The sequence below is a fragment of the Rhinolophus sinicus genome, chromosome 18 (assembly GCF_057876585.1).
Source record: "Rhinolophus sinicus isolate RSI-liver-muscle chromosome 18, RSI-T2T, whole genome shotgun sequence".
Lineage (NCBI taxonomy): Eukaryota > Metazoa > Chordata > Mammalia > Chiroptera > Rhinolophidae > Rhinolophus > Rhinolophus sinicus.
The window spans coordinates 1,147,456-1,167,692 of NC_142518.1; the positions used below are offsets into that span (position 1 = coordinate 1,147,456).

Consider the following 20,237-nt stretch of genomic DNA (forward strand, 5'->3'; position numbering starts at 1 on the left):
AGCAGGACTTTTCACCGTGTCCCCTATATCATGGTTCTTCTCTGTATTTTCCTCCCAGCTTTCTCTCCATGCTTCAGTCTACTGGGCTATCTTCCAGTTAAGTGATCTGCTCTTTGATTGTGTCTATTCAGTTGTTGAACCCACTTCCTGAACACTTCATTTCAATTATTGTATTTTCAGTTCAAATAAACACGTTTTTAAGGGGAGGGGTTCACTACTCCATTGAAACTCTCCAACTTGTCCCTTTTTACAATTTATAGTGTGTGCCCCATAAATCACATAGCTGGGTTTCGTGTGATTTATGGGGCACAGACCACAAATGTTTGTGGCTTGATTTTGTTTCCTCTTTATTTTCACTCATGTGGTCTCATCTTTCTGTACGTTAGTTAATTTTTGAGTGCATGCAAGAAATTGTGTCATGGAAAAATGGCAGAGAGAATTTGAAGTCTGAATTATATTATCATCATAATCCAGAAAGCATTTCTTTTTCTTTTCTTTTTTCTTTTCTTTTCTTTTCTTTTCTTTTTTGTTTTTCCTTTTTTTCTGGCAGGAAGTTTCATAGAGCTGGTTTTGCCCAGTCCCTGTCAGAAGGTGAGTTGGTGTGAAATGGGGCTTCTGTGTTTGCAAAGGCTGGTCTATTCCTGGTTCCCCTTTCAGTGGCATCCGCAATGAAAGTTTGTGATGTTTAGAGAATCCCTCCCGGATACCCGATCGTTCATAGGGTTCTCAGCCTCGCAGGACTCCTTAAATATCTGCTCAGGTTCTCAGCTCTTGCCTCTTAATTGCCTATATATTTGGTCCAATCTTTTTAGTTGTTTTTCAGCAGGAGCTTAATATGAAAGAAGTAACTTCACCAATTGCAGGAAGTCAAAAAAATTTCCCTTTGGGTTCCTAAACAGATTCCTCTATTTATGTTTTTAGTTTCCACCACTGCTGGCAGTAATAACTTTCACAAGATGATATTCCATAATGCAAAGACGTGTTTCCCTTTTATTTGTTCTAAATTCATCTCCTCGGGTCATGTACGTGGGCCTTCTGTGTCTGTAATGTGGCTTGGGGTGTCCTCTGTCAACATTCCTCTTTCCAGACTCACAGTCCTTTTGTGTTTAAGTTTCACCTCATCCTTTGGCTTCTCTCTCCTTTGAGCCAAGAATCCTCTGAATTGTTTCCAGTTCTGGAGTCTTTTCTTCCAAGGTGACCCCACTTTCAGCTTGTTAGGGGGATGAATCAGTGAAACCATTATTATCAGCAGATAAAAATAAATGGGGTTTGCCAAAGTCACATTTCCTATACGTACATTTGTAAAGCTGCCAACAGTTATCGGGAAGGCTGGATTTTCACCAGACGGTTATTACATTCTTGTGTCCGTATTTTCTCAGTGCTTTCCACATGATACGTAAAGAAGGAGGTACCTATCTGTTGCTAGTAAGAGTAGTGGAATGTGTATTATTAATTTTTCAGCTCGTATTTCAGTTGTTAAGGTTCATTGTTTTTAACTCAGCCTGTGGGTCTTGTTCACAAATGTTAGCCTGAGGGGACTGAACTTCTGTCCCTGCTTAAGTTAAATTTGTGAGATTTTAACGTGTCTGCAGAAGACAAGCTGGGAAGCTGTATTATTTCACCATTTCTTATCAGCTATATAACCCTGAGTTAAATGAAGGAAGGCGATCATTTCGTGATGGCCCAGATGGAATTTGTTGACGGGTTCTTTGCTGAGAGAAGCTGAGGTGACAGAATTGACATTTTCCCTAATTCTAGTTGACTAATCTTTTTTGAACATCTACTGTTTGCTGGGCCAGTTGCTTCATTTGTCCATCACAGCACATATCTGTGCTATGTACTATTAAATAAACTGAGTCTCAGTGAGAGTAGGTAATTTATCCAGCTCCTTTGTCTTCTGGGTGTCAGGATCTAAATCGAGACCATCCCACTCACCAACCCTGATTCGCTAAGGAAATGATTTATTTTCATGGGACGCATATTTTTATGGTAGTACACTCACCTCATCCATCATGTGCCCGCTAAACGTTCCTTTAGATCATGGAGACCTCGGATGCCTTCCTGATGTAGGTTGCATCGGGCTGAGGAGGGCTTGGTGGTTGGTCACCTGCGACCTCTGGCATGGGTGACAGGTATCCATCCCTGTCTGAAAATGAAACTTTTCAGCAGGAAGAGCGGGGCTCAAGCTATCTCCCTCACAGAGTTGTCGTGAGGATGTCACGACATAGAGGAATAATACGTCCCAAGCTTTGAATGTCATTCAAGCAGCAGGGGTGAGCACCTGATAAAATGGAAATGCTATGACCCTGGTCTTTCACATTTTGGGGGACTTTATCATTTTGCCTTAGGCCGCCGTTACTAGAACTCCAGTTTATTTATGGATTTTACAGACATAATCGAGCTCTGGAAGCAGCAGCTCCTATTGTAACTTTCACTTTCAAGTGTATGAATAGAAACCATCAAAATTTTTTTTAAAAAAGGCAAGTTTGGGATTACTATGTTATCTTCTACATTTTAAGTGTTTCTTTTTACTGAGTTTCACCAATGATGACTCTGGGGGCTGTCAAGTTTTTATAGCACATTTATTTCGGTTTCTTAATGTTCTCCTTTCCCTGTCTCAGGACCTTTGCACATGCTGCCCCGTTTTTTCCCCCCCTCAGTGCGTTCTTTGTCTCACCTCATTTCCAGTCATTCTCCCATCATTGAGTTCTGTTCCTCCTCACAATTCATTTCCGATGTAGGTCCTTCAGGAGCCCTACCCCCTTTCCGCCAAGGTCGATATGACCATGATAAAGCGGCCCCTGATTCTCCATAATTTTCCTTCATAGAATTTCTCACGGCTTGTCGTTTTAGAGCCGGTATTTATCAAATATCCGGCTCTGTCCCTTGATAGTAAGCTGCCTGGTCCTGGGTCTTATGGCTGTCTTGGCATAGAATTCACCCCTGGTTGTTTGCAGAATGTAAAAGCATTTCCGAAACTCTGTAAGAGTAAGAAAAGATTTATTGAAAGTCAAAGAGAGAGAGAGAGAGAGAGAGAGAGAGAGAGAGAGAGAGAGAGAGAGAGAGAGAGAGAGACAGTTTTGGCAAAGGGAAGTTTTGCCAGGACAGAGCCCGATAGGGACAGCTGTGCCGACGAGAAGGAATGCTGGGGTTTTACATTTTTCCAGGCAGGATGTAGGGTGCTTGTCAGCTTGCAGGGGGGCTGCTGGTACAGTTGTCTTCTCCTGGGAACTGTCCTCTTCCCATCTGTGATGGATGGCAGCTTGCAGGGGTGGCCGTTGCGATTGGGAACTGTTCTGTTTCCATCTATGATGGATGTAAGGTGCTTGTCAGGCCGCAGGTGCAGTGCTAGCCAGGGAGTCAGAGCCAGGCGGTTAATGTTTGGCTTACACCTGCCAGCTTACAAGTCCGCTCCTTTACTTGGCTCATCAGTGCCGTGTAGACCACTCTTCAGTCTTCACACCTGGCTCTCGATGACTGGCCTTTCAGTGCATAAATCCATGCCTCACTTACTACAGGAGTCAACTGGACTGTCTCCAACACGGGAACGGTGGGACCAGGAATTCAGGAGCTGGACCTCCCACCTGTTGTCCACTTACTGGGACAGCATCTCAGGAGCGAGGCTCAGGTCTGCCTGGACGGACAGAGAGTCTATGAGGATGCTCAGCCACACGATTTCTGCAGTGTGTTTGCAGTGAGGATGGGTGGACATGTCCACGTTCTCTAGTCTCTGTGGTTCATACTGATTGGGTTCCTCGCTGGAGCCTTGGACTTGTACGGACTCCATCCTGGGGTCAGAGGCTTCCTTCCTGAGCCCGAATGCATCAGCTGCTGTCACAAACAGCCCCCGTGGGGTCAGGGTCCATGGCTTGTTTGTGTTGCCGTCAGCTGGGGGCAAAGGTGTTCTCTGCTCCACGCAGGCATCCGAGGTCTTCCCATCATTGTTCTCTGGCTCCTTGAGAGACAATTAGGCTCTCGTGCTGAAGCCAGCCATTGTACACAATCCCTTCGGGTGTCTCCTACACATCTGGGACGGTCTTAGCTCTGTACCCTTCTTGGGAGTGTTGAGAAAATGGTCACACGAATCATCCGTAGGGTTTCATTTCCTTGTGGGACCCCAACTGAAGTACGTTGGGGGGACCTTGCTCCCTACCTGACTGTGGTGGCTGGAAAGAGGATAGAAAGCATGTAGCCTGCCTCAGTACTGAGTACTCAGTACTCAGTACTCGGTACTGAGCTGGTGACTCACATTATATGTCCTCAATGTCATGGGGAAGACTTTGTCCCAAAGCCCCACTCAGATGCAGGGAGACCAGGACATGGAGTTGGGGGTGAGCCCAAGATGAAGCAGATGCAGACATTGCTGAGCTCGGTGCTCTCTGCCCCAGACCTCGCCCCTGTCAACCCGAAAGTGCGTCACAGAGGCAGGAAAAAAAAAATAGACGGAGTATTTTCCGGGAAACTGCGTTGATGTGCATGAAGGTTTGTCCTAACCTGCTTTTGCTCTTTTTCTTTGTAACAGATGGTAGGTTGGCCTGACATTGAGACTTCCGCTGGAGTAATGTACAACCCATTGTCGTCAACTTCCCCCCAATTCGCAGACTTCACAGAGACCCCGACCGCCTCGGTACACCTCATTTAAACTTCTGACCCACACACGTCTCCCTCGGTGCCCATGGTCCTCTCAGTGTGTCTGTGTACCCTGACCACCAAACCTGATGTCCCATGTATTTCTGCTTCATCCCGGGACCTTTCTAAGTGGTTCCCCCAGCCAGGAACACGTTGCGATGAGATTACTGTGTTTATTATCGGGGTGGAGAAGGGATCTGATTGTCTATTCAGATTCCCGCCTCCCTCCGTTCCTGTTTCCTGTTGGACCTTCGGTCATTCTTTTATATCTTGCTTTGGGAAGAACCAGAAAAGAAAAAAAAGACACAACCTCAACATGGTATATATGTCTTATTAATTTAAAAAAAAAAAAGGTCACCATAACTCCGGAGCCACGTTTCATATCAGTAATGAAGGATCATGAATATCCCTGTTTTTTCTTTTCCTTTTTTTTTTTTTCCACCCCTAATTGTACCTTTTTGAATCTGGGCTCCTGTTAGCATTCGGCCTCAGAGGATCGAACCCAGGCAGACGCTTCCACTCTCACTGAGAGACGATCTTAGTAACATGTCCCATAGGTCCTGGGTGTGACCTAATTGAATCCCGCTCTGAAAAGTTAACTGGGACCCATCGCTGCGTAAGAACTTGTAACATCACATCTTATGTAAGAAACGGTGGGCAGCTCGGGATAATGAAGCACAGCTTTCGTAGCCTCCACAGAAAAGGCAATCTAGCATGACCTGGCTGTTTGATTTTATTTCCCCCAGGAAGAAAGGGTTCTCTGTCATTTTGGTTAAGGTTGCCATTCTCTGAAGCTCGCCGCACACTAACGATGGGATGGTTATGTTTCTAGCAGCCAGTGGATAAGAGAGAAGGTGGCCCGTCTGAGGAGTCGGTGGAACTAAGCCAGGAGCCCCCTGTGGATATCACCAGGGACCCCAGGCCTCAGGATGCATTGCAGGTGGTTCCCCGAGCCTTTGCTTGCCCAGCGGCTGTGCTGGGTGCTTTCCACTGTCACGGGCTGGCTGCATGCACGCACCAGCCGTTGTTACCTTGATTTCCAGCCTCACTTTGTTGAAATAGAATTCACCTGCTTCTCCCAGTGGCCGCAATCCGTCTCTCTTCTCTCCAGCTTTTTCCTGGGTGCTCGGTCCACTCTTTCCCCTCCTTAACGCATGCCTTTTTTCTCTTTAAAAGCTGTTCTGCGAGAGTTAATTGGCATTGAGGGGCTATGCTTTCTTTTTTTCCTAGACAGCATGGAAACGGCTGCCCAGTGATCCATTGTCTAAAATGATCCCTTCTCTAAAAGCTGGGAAATGGAGGGGCGGGGGTGAACGGTTTGCTTCAAATCGAGCATGCAACGGTTCCTTGTTTACGGGTGAAAAAAGGACGTATTCCTTCTTTAGGGATGAAATGAGTGATGCCTTCTCCTGGCCCCTTCCTCGTATAGACGGTCTCGTCTTAAACCTCATTCTCTCCTTGGGGGCATTCCATGAAAGCGATTGCTAGTTTTTCGGTAACGATGGTCTAATGACACCTCCCGGGGTCCCTACGATAAGGGCACTGTGCCCGTTCGTGTGGGTTCCACTCTCCTTACCTCACCACCTGCCTGCCCCACTGTGGGGTTAGGTCTTAATCTAGAAATCTGGGGTGGGGGAAGATGCAAACATTCCCTCTATTTGGAATATGACCTGCTAGATGGTAAATACTTGAGTTTGCCTGACGCCTTTAGCAGAATTTACTGTGGGAGAACACGTCAATGTGTTTGTCACTCAATGCCAAGTGCTATAGTTGGCATGGATTTCTGGAGCTCTGGGTGACAGGGTTCCTTCCGAAACTTGGCTGGTTAGCATGGCCAGCATGAGCTTGTCCCTTTGTCACTGTCAGCCCCAGAATAATGACTTGGGGACTGCACCAACTGGATGTATGGTTATCAGTGGGTCACGTGGTACCGCGGTTATATTGACATGCGTGCTGTGGGCAGCTCAGCCGTGTGGTAGGTGTGGGATGGCAGGTGAGTTCATTACCTTCTGTTAGTGTCCATGAGATGGAAATGGAGGTACCCACCTGACAGAGCTGGGGGCTGGACATTAGAGGGGAGAGTGGTCTGGAAGAAACCCAAGGGAGTGCTTTCGGTCCAGGCCTACCACCATCTCAGGGTGGCACCCAAAACCTTCTGCCTCCTGGAGCGATGCACGTGTGTGGGGTGACGTCCAGTGACGTGGGTGTTGTGAGCGGCCACAAAACAGGCTTACAAGCCAGTTGTTTGTTTGCTGAACGGGGGTGCATTGCCATTTCTTTCTTGGTGTGTCTTCCCTATACTGTAGATTACCCGTTTAGTTTTTTGTGCATGTTTCCCTGAAAATAAGGCCTAGCTAGACCATCAGCTCTAATGCATCTTTTGGAGAAAAATTAATATAAAAACCGGTATTATATTGTATTATATTACATTATATTATATTATATTATACCCTGTCTTATGTAAGACCTGGTCTTATATTATAGTAAAATAAGACCGAATCTTACATTAATTTTTGCTCCAAAAGACGCATCACAGCTGATGGTCCGGCTAGGTCTTATTTTCAGGGAAACATGGTAGATAAAATCCAGGGGCATTGCCGTTTTGTCTGATACCGACAGCCTCCTGCCTCACGGATGATGCAATCACCACACTGTTTCCTGCTCAGCACTGGTGTGGGATGGGGCACCATGGATCCCACTAATTCCAGAAATTTTTAGTGCCCAGAAAATCATTGAACCCTCATCCAAGTGCTGTCCTAGAAAAGATCATTTTCTGCTCTTGCAATTTTCTTTGCATATATGATGGCTACGTTTGGGTAAAATGTGTGGGAGTTGACTAGAGAGAGCTGAGCCTTTGATGTAAAAACCCTTTAAAACCATTTAGGCAAATAATCAGAGAGAGTACTGTGTACCCAGACATAGAAATTGTAAGTGCCTGGGGTCCAGCACCCTTCCCCCTGACGCTCAGTACCTGGGAAATCAGTGCGTCAGTTCAGTGTGGTGTGTGTGTGTGTGAATGCTTACTACCACGGGGGTTTTGTTGTCTTAGAAAGTCAATCTGTGGCAAAAATCAAGCTTTCTAAATAGTAAATGAATGAAAGTTATACGATAGCTTTTATGTAAAAATTCTTAATTTTGAATACGGAATTTAATATTTCTCCTTCCCATCTCTTTCTAAAATGCGTTAGGGCTTTTAAAAAGAGGTGAATGGGTAATGACACTTTTAGCTACCCAGTTTTCCTAGTAAAAGTAGAATCTGTTGGAAGTTATCTGCAGGTTAGCACCTTCAGGATGCCTTTTATAAACATTTAGAATTCAATAGTATAATTTGGAGTAGAAAGAAGGAGCTTGGACTACTGCATCCTTGATGAAAACCTTGAGGAACTCCAATAATACTGTGAATTTGTGCCAGAAATCACGTTGTAAGTTTCAGTTTATCTTAAATAACTTTATTTTCACTAATTCCTACAGAATATCACTAAAATTTGGGTTCAGTACAAAAAACGTTGTGCAGCATTATTGCGATATTTTATTACATGAAAACATTATTAAATATTAAAAGTTAAATACAAAAAAAAAAAACCTTCTAAAATATCCCATTTAGCTATTTATGGCTGTTTTGACCGTTATGTATTGGTTCTGAAGGCTGTCTCATCAATTATCTCTGTTTGTTACACTCTCACCACCTCTGCATTATTTCCTGGGTCTTAGGTTGGGGCAAAAGTCATTGCGGTTTAAACGGTTAAAAACAATTGCAAAAACCACAATTACTTTTGCACCAACCTAATACTACAAACTATCCAGCGTTATAGTACCATTGATTCCCTCCCTGCCCCAAAGCAAAACCATGCAATTACGTAAAGCAGCTACATAAATGCATTCATTTTCAAATTTCAAAAAAAAACCAAAACAACAACTCAATAGTAGCAATCTTATTCCATGTAGTTGGGACCCAAAGATGACCCAGAATTGTTTGGTTCACACCAAAAACAAAGCCATTTTACATTAGGAAATCATAAAACAAAACGAAACAAAAAAACGTAAAAATACAGCCTACACATTTTATCTTGACTTAAAATATATACGTGTCCATTCGTTCATGGTTTCCTAGAGCATGAGCGTGCTACTGTCTTCTTTCTGGCATGAAAAAAATACTCACAATAGCATGATGGAATGCAGAAATGACATCTTTCTCATTTACAGTTTCTGTTTCTTTAAAGTGAAACAGGACTTAATGACGCCTAAAAAGCGATTTGAGTGCAGCCTTTCAACGTTTAAAACTTTCCTCCCAATTTTCACCATTGCCGTGAACACTAATTTGACGGCAGCTCTTTCAAAATGACTCACTTTTATTGAGTCTTCACAAGGCATTGAATTTACTTTTAATAGATATAACTCTTTACATTCATAATATTTCTTTGGTTTTACATCTTACTGTTACAGTTCGGCATTTGGAATAGAATAGAAAGAATAGAATGGAAAGTATTGCATTAAATGAAGACTATGTTATTACAGTAGTATTCATTTATAATTCAACAAAAGTAAATATTTTATTACATTAACTCTGTATTCCCCAATCTATTTAAGCACAGCTGGCGTAAGTAATTTTGGCATCATGTATACGGAACAGTTAGAAAGCTTACAATCTTCTGAGAGTAGAATATTAGGAAACACTAGAAAGGGACCCAGTGCAAGATTGATCTAACCATGAGCCTCTACCTGTGGGAGCGAGGAGTTAAGTAAATGTCAGTTAAAAGAGCCACCACTGAGACTGAATTTATGGAATCATATTTTATGGAGTGCTGTGGAGGTTTTACATACCACTCTTATTTTCATGCTTAATACTTCTGAATGCCTCACACCCAGGGTAACTAATCTTTCCAGAATTGGATTAGTATTTCACTAATACTAAATTATTCTAGTTCTTGGTAGATGAAGGTTAACGGTATGATTCCCAGTTTGGAAATTTGCTTAGGCAACTTTGCTTTCCTTTTGCTCCATCTCTGTACCGTTACTCACTTCCCGAACGCCCATCTGTCACCCCCGGTCACCGTCTCATATGTCCCCATTCTAATGTGGGCTCTTGAAGCCTTATAGGTGGGATGGTAAGAAGGGCTTCGGGAGAACGACCCCAAGAAAAAGTATATCACGAGCGAAACAGAGTGTTTTTCCTGAAGACTAAGGGCAGCAAGCTCAAATAATCCCTCTGATCTCTTTCCCCATGAGATCCTTAAAACAGGCAAGGTTTAGGAATTCAGGAGAAGAAAGAAAAGGAGAAACCACCTTGCCCATTAGGAGTCTTGAGGTCCCCTGTCACTTGTCCATAAAGAAAGCAAGTTTCTGACAGAAAAACTGAGTGAGGCAAAGCCAGATGTCCACATGTGTATGTTTGAAAGTCTTTTTCCTGGACTTTGATAAGGAATGTTTAAAGTAAGTGTCTTTATTATTTTTGTTGCCCGATTTGAGTGCCACACACAAGTGTGTGTGTGTGTGTGTGTCTGCGCTCACACTTTTGTGTGTTTCTGTATTCTCTCACACATATCCCTTAAGAAGGTGGAAACTCGGCCATTGCAAGAAGAAAGCTACTTAAATTACTATTTAAGTGACGTTGCTGCGAAGTCTGGAATACTTTAGGGTTTATTTACATAAGGTGAACATTTTCTTTATTTCACGTAGTTTGAAGAATGGGATTTTTTTTTTTTTTTGATTGTTTGATTATACCAGGGGTGCCAAAAAAATATGTCCACATGACCTGTATTCATGTTTTGTTATCGTATATATTGAGTATTACAATTTTAATACAGATTTTTTTCTTGCTTAAAATGTGTATACTTTTTTTTTTTGGCACCCTCTGTATATACTGTTACAAAACATTGAGGTTTTGGTGGGTGAAAGTATTAAATCATAGGGGTGTGTGTGTGTGTGTGTGTGACATGGTTTAGTGGCTAGAAATTAAAGCGATTCTTAGGAAAAGTGAACACATATACAATATACAATTACAGTTTATCACATTTCAAAAAAACGTAGGCAAAAAGAAAACTTCTTAAAAGACTATCAGTTTTTCTTTTTTTCATGTTTTGTGTTTGTCACATTACGATTTATACTTTGTTCTGGAGAAAAGCAGTCCCGACTAGCCCTGGGAATGCTCCTGCTAAGACCTGAGGTCCCTTTGCAGAAGCGATGGCCGAGCCAAATGGGTGCCATGGGCGTGTGACGCTGTCCGCTGGGCAGCTTCCACAACGTCTCCTGCTGGTTTGTATTCCCCAGGTCGACCTGGCTATCTCCGTTTCCGAGATTTCCATAGAGGAAAAGGTCATGGAGCTGAGCCCCGAGGAAGAGAGGCGGCAGTGGGAAGAGGGCCGCATCGATTACATGGGCAAGGACGCTTTTGCCCGCATCCAGGAGAAGCTGGACCGGTTTCTGCAGTAGCCTGTGCATTTCTGCTGCGTGGAGCTCAGCTCTGTGATGCTGTGTTGTATGGACACCCCTCCGGTCCTTCCAAAGGGGAAAAGCCGTTCAACTACGTGCCTCTATTTATGCTTATTTATGGTTCACCAACGGGAGTGCCTCAGCTTGCAGCCCCCCGCCCCCGGCTGCTCCACCCACCCACACCTTCTCTGCTTCTCTGACAGGTCGGTCCTTCCTCTCACCGTGTCCGCAGAAGGCAGCAGGAAGAAGCTTCTGGGAGACCCTTGAGAACAGCCTTGGACAGGTGTCACTGTGTCTATCCTCTATGGGGTTTAACGTCACAGCACATTTTCTTCTGTCCCTAAGCTAACAAGTCTAGTATGATGTATGCAGGACCTCGGGGATCCTCAAGGACCAGGAAAAATCCTTTCCTTCGGGAAACGCTCAGACAGCGTAAACGTGCCTCTCTTTTACACGTTGCGAAGCATAGCTGAGACGTGACATGGCTGTCATTTCTCTTCTGCAAAAACCCAATAGGACGTCCAACTGCCATTGACAGACACCCAATTTGGGAGACGCCACAGGTGTCCGGAAGAAAGAGTCTAGCTGGCGTGGGAAATGGACCCTCTCCTGAACTGGTTGAAGCTGCTGGTTTAACAGAACCAAGGTTTAATCCGAGTGGCTTCTGGTGACAGCTCGCTCCTAACAGGATCTGGGGGCGCGGGGGGGGGGGGGGGGCTCTTTTTTTTGGAAGCGAAACCATTGGCGGTCCGTTGCACACGACCTCTCTTCACTGGGTGTCACTACCTCAGTTCTCAATCGCTATTGAGTCACTGTGGTCTGAGCCATTTCAACTCCGCTCTTTTGCAGGAATGTGTATTCTATGAGCTTGGACACTGCATCCCATGAGAAAGCCTCCTCTTTATTTTGTGACTGGATGCAGCACATTGGGACATACGTACTCTTTTGTGGCCACCACAGTCATAATTAAAAATGGACAGCATTGTACTAGAGAGAACGGAATGCCGTCTTTTTTCGTTTGTTTAAAGAACGTTTGAATGGTGATTTTATCACGCACGTATGACGGAAAACCATGCATGAGTTAGACACAGGTTTGGAAGAAGGTGAGAAGGCTCTGGTAAAATTCAGTGGCAACGCTGGGCCACCTTTTCATTACCTGAAGCAATTTAGCGTGGCCAGGAGAATCTGGGTTGAATTTATAGCATTCAGGTGTGGAATTAGCTTGGGCAAGATGTGTCTTAGGGGCGTGTTGTTTCTCGTTACGTCCGGGTGGTTGGTGATCTGACGTCTTGGTTGGTGTCTCACATGTGCCGCTGCAGGGGTTCCCTGAAAATAGCGATGGGGACAGAGCCGCTGGTGGGTCAGGTGGGGTGGTGGTTGACCACCAGAGAAAGCCACACATTTGTGCAGACAAAGAACGTCGGTGTTCTGTGCTCTGGGGTTGGGCGATGAAAACCAGAAGCCTGAGGCTGGCGTCCTTGAGAGGGAAGGGCCCCAGATGATAAATATTTGAGTCTGGTTCTGCGTCTCGGGGGGAGAACATTCGTGTGTATGGGCACTGGGTCGCTGGCTTAAGGTGGACATCCAACAGGGACACCTGTGGTACTTCCAGTGTGTGTCATCACCTTTGGATGGACGCTGACGCATTTGAATTAAAATTTTACAACAGCAGTGTGGTCTCCCTACTGGTGTGTGCGTGCATTTGAGAGATCAGAATATTTGTATTTGACAGAGGCAAGGGATGTGGCTGCCTTTCTCCTACAGTAAATTACCAAGGTTTTTTTTTGTTTTGTTTTGTTTTTTTAAGAATTGCCATTAGCCGTAAAATGCATAGAATTAGGGAAGCTGCACATTTTCCAAGCATCCATCTGTCCACCCACCATCCATCCATCCATCCATCCATCATCCATCCATCCATCATCCATCCATCCATCATCCATCCATCCATCATCCATCCATCCATCCATCCATCCATCCATCCATCCACCATCCATCCTCCATCCATCCATCCATCATCCATCCATCCATCATCCATCCATCCATCCATCCATCCATCCATCCATCCATCCATTCACCATCCATCACCCATCCATCCATCCATCCATCAATCCATCCATCACCCATCCATCCATCATCCATCCATCCATCCATCCATCCATCCATCATCCATCCATCCATCCATCCATCCATCATCCATCCATCCATCCATCCATCTATCCATCATCCATCCATCCATCCATCCATCCATCCATCATCCATCCATCCATCCATCATCCGTCCATCCATCCATCCATCCATCCATCACCCATCCATCCATCATTCATCCATCCATCATCCATCCATCCATCCATCCATCCATCCATCTATCCATCATCCATCCATCCATCATCCATCCATCCATCCATCATCCGTCCATCCATCCATCCATCCATCCATCACCCATCCATCCATCATCCATCCATCCATCATCCATCCATCCATCCATCCATCATCCATCCATCCATCATCCATCCATCCATCCATCCATCCATCCATCCATCCATCCATCATCCATCCATGCATCCCATGGTTATTGACCTCTCTGCCAGGCACTGTGACATGTTTTAAATCAACACATGAGAAGTTCAAGAACATTTCAATAACTTCCGAATGACATCTGTAAGAGGTATAATACTGTTATTTCCTAAATGACGCCAGTGCCAGAATCTATGTTATGTCATGTCAGGTCTACAGAATTACGTAAGTTGGGTTTCTGAGAGATGTGATTTGGACTGTACTGTCACTGATGTGCTGGTATATAGAAAGGGTTTTAAAAAAAAAACCAAAAACATTTTGTTGTTCTAGAAATACTATTCAAATATTTTTGGCAGGAGGAAATGGCATCGGTAGGACAAGCATTTTTAGGTAAATTGACTTGGCCAGGTGGATTAAGGTATATAGCTTTAGAGGAACAAAGTATAGGACTTTCACACCCCTGAGTCGCTCAAATCCTGCTGACACCATTGTCTGGTACTTGAATGCTTTTAATGCAAATGAATTTCAGTGACAGGGATCCTTCCCGCCACCAGTCCTGATTTAGGCAAAGCAGACAAGCTGTCCTTTCTCATTTTATAGACCTCTGTTCTTTAGAGTTCGGTGCCATTGGTACAAATCAGAACAGTGCCTTAGGTTCTTATAAATGGGGTGGCTTGTCTACCAGCGGTTTCCCTCATGCTAAGAAACAAAATTGGACTGTGTTTCTTGGCACCCACAACCCGTTGAAACACATTACTGCAGCTGCAAGCATACCTAGTGCGTGAAATATACTTTGCAGATAAAACATTTTCTTTGCAGCTTAGTAGCAAAAAACTGAAATAAAGTACTAGAAGTATTACGAACGTAGCTCCAATGTAATTGTTAACCAACTTATCATCAGAGGGAACTGAAGAGAATAGCAGGGGGTCTGAGCTTGGTTACAAGCCCCACGTGTGGCTGTGTACCTCTGAGTGTCTTTAATGCTGAGACCCTGAAGTGCTGCAGTTAATACTGAGAACAGAACCTGCTAACATACACTCGAGCATTTCCCAGATTTGCCTGGCTCAATTTTCACCCTCTTTCTTGGAACCCTTTCCTCCTGACGGCCTCCTGGCCTGATTTCAGCCCATGTGACTTCGTTACTTGGCCTCTGTCCAAAGAACGCAGACATTGACTTTTTGTCCTGGGACACACTTGCTTAGTTTGCATTCGAGTGGGTTTATTCCGTTTTAGTGGATCAGATGGGGATGGAATGAAGGAACAAAGGCCAACCAGAATTTAGAGCAGAGTGTCTGGGAGGAGTGAGTCTTGTTTGAGTGTATCTGGGTGTGTGTGTGTGGGGGGGGGGGAGCTGAGTATTGGTGGCTGGCAACGGGCCCTGTCTGGTCATCGTGCCCGTATGTAGACCATGTGGAATCAGAAAAGACACTGTCCTCTGTCCAGGGATTCCCCAGAGGCTTGGTGAGTTTGGCCGCACAGCAGTATTGCAGGTTGTGACTGGGGAATGGCCATTGCCTGTGCCCCCCCACCCCCCATCAGCACCTCCTGAGTTGGGCCAGGTTTCCATCACTTCCATCCATCCATTCCAAAGCCTGTCACCTACAACGTCCGGTGAAAGTCCGTTCAGGTTCTCTCCTTGGGGGAAGAATAGCCCGCCCCCTATCTGGAAGTGTCCCCAGCCTCTGCTCCTCGGATCTGACAGCCTCTGTTGAATAGGCTGACCTTTGATATACAAATGGAGTATTTGGTGTTTGCAGTGCTCTGAGAAGACAGTGGGGGAGGGGGGGATTGATTCCCAGTGGAAACCTGACTTCTGTCTCCATTGGGGATCTGTTTGCTGGCAATGAAAACTGACCGGGGTTGCTTAAGCAAAAGCATGCATGTGGGGTGAGCATGGGGGGTCCTACAGTGATAAAGGGATGAGTGACCAGAGACTGTTCAAGAGACAAGACAGGGAGCAGGCAGGGGTTTTCTCAATCCGGAACCGGGAAGCACCCACGGTGAGCCCAGCCTGGGTCCCCCTTGGGTGCCTCTGGCTGGGGAGGGCCCAGCATGTTGCTCTACTGTCCCACCTTGTACCTGGTGGGGAAGGGAGACCCAAAGTAGTACTGGGTGCCATTAGCGGAAGCCCCGGAAGAGGTGGCAGAGCAGAAGGAAGAAGAAAGCCCACGACCAGTTTCCTCATCACCATCCTTCAAGGAGAGAAGGCCGTGGCTTTTTTCATACACTCGTGGCTACATGGGCACCACCCCCTGACACATGGGCTCACACACGATACGCCTGTGTTGGGAGAATGAAAGGGCGGTGATCTGTAAGGCATGGAAAACAGCGCCTGCACTATATCCAGGACTCAATCCTCGGTCGTCTTTATTTTCACCCTGAAGCCACAGATGGCCAGCCATCCTCGGTGTGGGTGGGCCTCGCCCAATCAGTTGAAGGCCTGAATAGACGAAAAGACAGAAAGCAAACTGCCTGTGGGTCCTCGGGCTGGGACATGAGTCTCATGCTGCCTTCTGCGTCAGACTCGGACTCCGCATTGGCTCCCCTGAGTCTCCAACTTGCCAAGGGCATATCCTGGGACCTCTCGGCCTCCGTGCTCATGTGAGAAAAATGTTTATAATGAATTTTCTGTCTTCCTCTCGCCTATCTATGAAATCCCCAACTAGTTGTGTTTCTCGGGAGGACATTAATAATGACAGTCAGGAGGCTTGGTTTTTGTTAACAGCCGTGGTGGGGGAATGGACACGCCACATTCTACGGGAATGCATGTCTGATAAGAAGGTAATTTTGTTGTTGTTGTTGGTGGTTTGGATTAGAAACATGTGAAAATGAAACAACCCAAGTGTCCATCACGGGTTGCGTGGACCGATGGAATATCACACAGAGGATGGCTTGTTCGTCACCTGCAGACTAGCAGGGCTTGACCCAGCATCTCTCTGCAAGTGTAAGGGGTCAGTCATTTTAAGGACAGTTCACAGAATTGTCACCGAAGGCCTCACCTGACCACATCTGCAGTGCACTTGGGACAGTGTTCACGACAGCTGCAGAAAGGGTGTTTGTCTGCCCTGTGATATTTATTATAGACCCAGCGCATTGCAAGGTACGTTATCGGAGGCAGACTCAGCTTGTCTCAGAAGACTCTCTTTTGTGTGGGTGTCGGTTCTCGAAGCCAAAAGGCAGATCCGTTATCTGGCACCTTTTATCGTCTCGCTAACTGATTTCTGGTTCCAGCTGAGGAGACAGGAAGACAGCTCAGTAGCCAGCCTAGACCTTTGGGGTTGATTTCGTTTATCAGGAGGGTCACTTCGTAAGGTCTATAAATGTCTGACCACTACGCCGTACACCTGAGGCTAATACTGAATGTCCGCTGTCATGAAACATGTAAAAAATAGCTAAAAAGAGGAATGTTTTTGCTCTGTTGTGATAATGAGACCTTGGTTACAAAGCGCCATCCCTCTTACAGCATAGAAAATGCAGACTTCCGTTTTTTATTTGCTCTGTTAAAGATGCACAGATTGTGCTTTCTACACTGGCCTGGTTTTCCTTCACTTGGGACAAAACCTGGTAGTGTCTTTCCCCCCAAATTACCAAAAAGCTGGTAATTTCAACATCAGCCCTTGCCCGGTGTAGTGCCTGCAGCAAGAAAAAACAAAAAGACACTTGTGATGAGCCATGGAAAAGCCTACTGGATTTTGTAACAACAACTTTATTTCATTTACGTGTCATGAAATTCACCTGCGGAAAGTGTACACGTTAATGATTTTCAGTAAATTTAGCGAGTGGTGCCAAGTGTCTGCACCATTGTGGTTTCGGACACTTCCGTCTCCCCGGCAGGAGGTTTCATGGCCATTTAGAGTCAGTCCCTCCTTCCCATCCCAGCCCCCGACAACCTGTGCCCTTGTGTCTGTCTGTACAGATTTACCTTTTCTGCACACCTCATGTAACTAATCATACGCGGACTCTTGAATCTCGTATCTGGCTTCTTTCACTGAGCGTGATGGTTTTGTTTTCTTTTTTTGAGGTCCATCCACATTGTAGTTTGTGTCAGCTTCCTTTATAATAACGTTAATATAATACACAAGTACATTAATATAACCTAGTTAATTAACATTTAAGTAATACATAATAACATATATTATTAGTATAATATACGACTACATTATATAATATATAACATATTATTAATATAATACACAACATTAATGTAACATAGTTAATTAACATGTAAGTAATACATAATAACATATTATTAGTATAATATACGACTACATTGATAATTTATTAACATATTAATATAATATATAACATTAATATAATGTACAACTACATTTAGTATAACATAGTTAATTAACATATTAATATAATATAACATTAATATAATATACGACTACATTACTACAATATAGTTACCATAATTAATATAATATATAGTAACTATTAATATAATATACAACTACATTACTATAATATAATTAATTAACATATAATTAATATAATATATAATAAAACTAATATACAACTACATTACTAAAATAGTTAATTAACATAATTACTATAATACATAACATATTATTAATATAATATACAAGTACATTAGTTAATTAACATAATTAATACATAGTAACATTAATATACAACCACATTACTACAGTATAGTTAACAATATAATATACAATAACATGAATATAATATACAAGTACATACTACAATATTGTTAACAATATATAGTAACATTATTAATATGATATGCAACTATATTGATACAATATTAACATACAATTGATACAGTAACAGACCACTAATATAACACAATCCCATAAACACAAGATACAATGAATTAGCATGTAATATAATATGTAACAGGACATTATTAAATGGAAGCCGTGACACGTAGTGATACCCGTTGGGTGGATATTGTGTGTACCCACTCACCTGTCAGTAGACACTTGGGTTGTCTCGGCGCTTGGGCAGTCCCGCTGTGAACGCACCTGTACGCACTTTTTGTGTTTCCATGTCTCTTGCACGTCCACCGAGGCGTGGAATAGCTCAGTCGTGTGGGAATGTTATGGTTTACGTCAAGTAACGGCCAGACTGTTTTCCAAGGGGGCTGCTCCCTTCTGTCCCCCATCACCAAGGTCAGAGGGTTCTGGTTTCCTCACTGTCCGTCCTTTTATTCCAGCCGTCCCTGCGTGAGGTGGCATCTCATCGCGGTTTCCATTTGCTTTTCCCTGGTGACGAGGGTCCTGAGCGTCTTTTCATGTGCTTGTTGGCTATTCGTATCTTCAGGAAAATGTTTATTCACGTCTCCTGCCTAGTTATTAGATCATTTGTCTTATTATACAGTCGTATTTGTTGGCAAATGTGAAGAAACATAAAAGGATAAAATGCAACCTATTTTAAAAATAAGATAAAAAGATAAATTAGCCTGCAGCTTTTCATTTTCTTAATGGTGTTCTTTGAAGCACAAAGGCTTGGATATCTGATAATCTCTTATTTGTCTTTTTTTTTTTTTTTTTTTTGTAATAGATCAGGCTTTGCTGGTGACTTATCTAAAACAAAAAATCCCTTCCTAACCCAAGACAACGATTTTCTCCCAAGTTTTCTTTGGAATGTTTCGTAGATTTATTGCGTATGTTTAGGTGTCTGAAAAGTTTTGGTTCGCTTTGGTGCCTGGTGTGAGATAAGGGGCCAAATCCATCTTGTTTAGGTCTCTGGTGAATTTGTGGTTTACTTTTGTGCCCGGCGTGAGGTAAGGCTAAATCCTTGTTACATGAGCACAGCCCTGTGTGGTAAACAGTTCATCGCATGTTTAAACAGACTGAGAGATAGGGCCAGACAACGCTGACCGTTCTGCAAAATCATCCCAGTTTGGACCTTTCCGTAGATTTCCCCAGGGAAACAAGGAGCGGGGGGGTTCAGAAACAGCCCGTGCAAAGCTCCCCATTTGTGAGTCTGCAGGCTGAGCACCGCCAGCTGTGGGAGGAAGCTGGGTTTCAAGGCCCCTCAAAGCAGACACTGCAGGGGAGGGGTTGTCATGCCGCTGTTGTCACTTCGCCTCTCTAACCGGTTGGGCCAGTTGCAAGCATGCGCATCCTGAGTTAAGAGACAGACCCTGACTGAGCTCACCAGGAAAGTGAACTTTAACCTGTCGTAAATGCCCTGCCCTCATCTTGGCCAAGAGTCCAGGTCTTTCAGATAGAGACAGAGCTTGTTCAGTCCAGTCTTAGATCAGCTGTGTCCCCCATGCATGGCCGGGTCCCTGCTGAGCAGACGTGGGGCTAAGCAATGCGTCCTTCCTCTTTGGGTCTGTGGGCAGTGCCCTTTCTCCCCTCCCCCCTGCTTCACATGAGCTTTTGCCAGAGTCAGCGTGGGGCACATTCCCCGAGAAAGGTGGAAAATGAAAGGCTGCAAATGTTAAATACTTAGAGAGTTCTGAGAGGAAAGAGACCTGACTCAAAACGGACAGGAGCATACAAGAGCGCTTTAAAGGATGTGAAAAAGAAAAAGAAAAAGAAAAAAAAGAAAGAAAGCCCCAAAGCAGGTTTTCTGCGGGAATTCCAGCTGTTTATAAGCCAGCTGGACCTTCTAAATTGGGAGCACATCCGTCGGTGGCCGAGGTTCTACAGGTGTGGTGCAGGTTGGGGTTTTTGAGAAAACAGAGAAGA

The 20,237-nt window shown here is 44.3% G+C and overlaps 1 protein-coding gene across 5 annotated transcripts in view; it reads left to right on the top strand.

Annotated features, from left to right (window-relative positions):
* GYG2 (glycogenin 2) overlaps positions 1-12,729 on the top strand; it is a 34,539-nt gene extending 21,810 nt beyond the window's left edge. For 3 of the 5 annotated variants that reach the window (XM_074324243.2, XM_074324245.2, XM_074324246.2), the window contains exons 9-11: positions 4,523-4,627; positions 5,462-5,569; positions 10,897-12,729. In XM_074324243.2, coding sequence (XP_074180344.2) covers positions 4,523-4,627; positions 5,462-5,569; positions 10,897-11,058 — 375 coding nt within the window. In that variant the 3' untranslated portion in view covers positions 11,059-12,729. The remainder of the gene's footprint in view (positions 1-4,522; positions 4,628-5,461; positions 5,570-10,896) is intronic. The other 2 variants (XM_074324244.2, XM_074324249.2) reach the window with 2 other exon arrangements.
* The last annotated feature ends 7,508 nt before the right edge of the window (positions 12,730-20,237 follow it).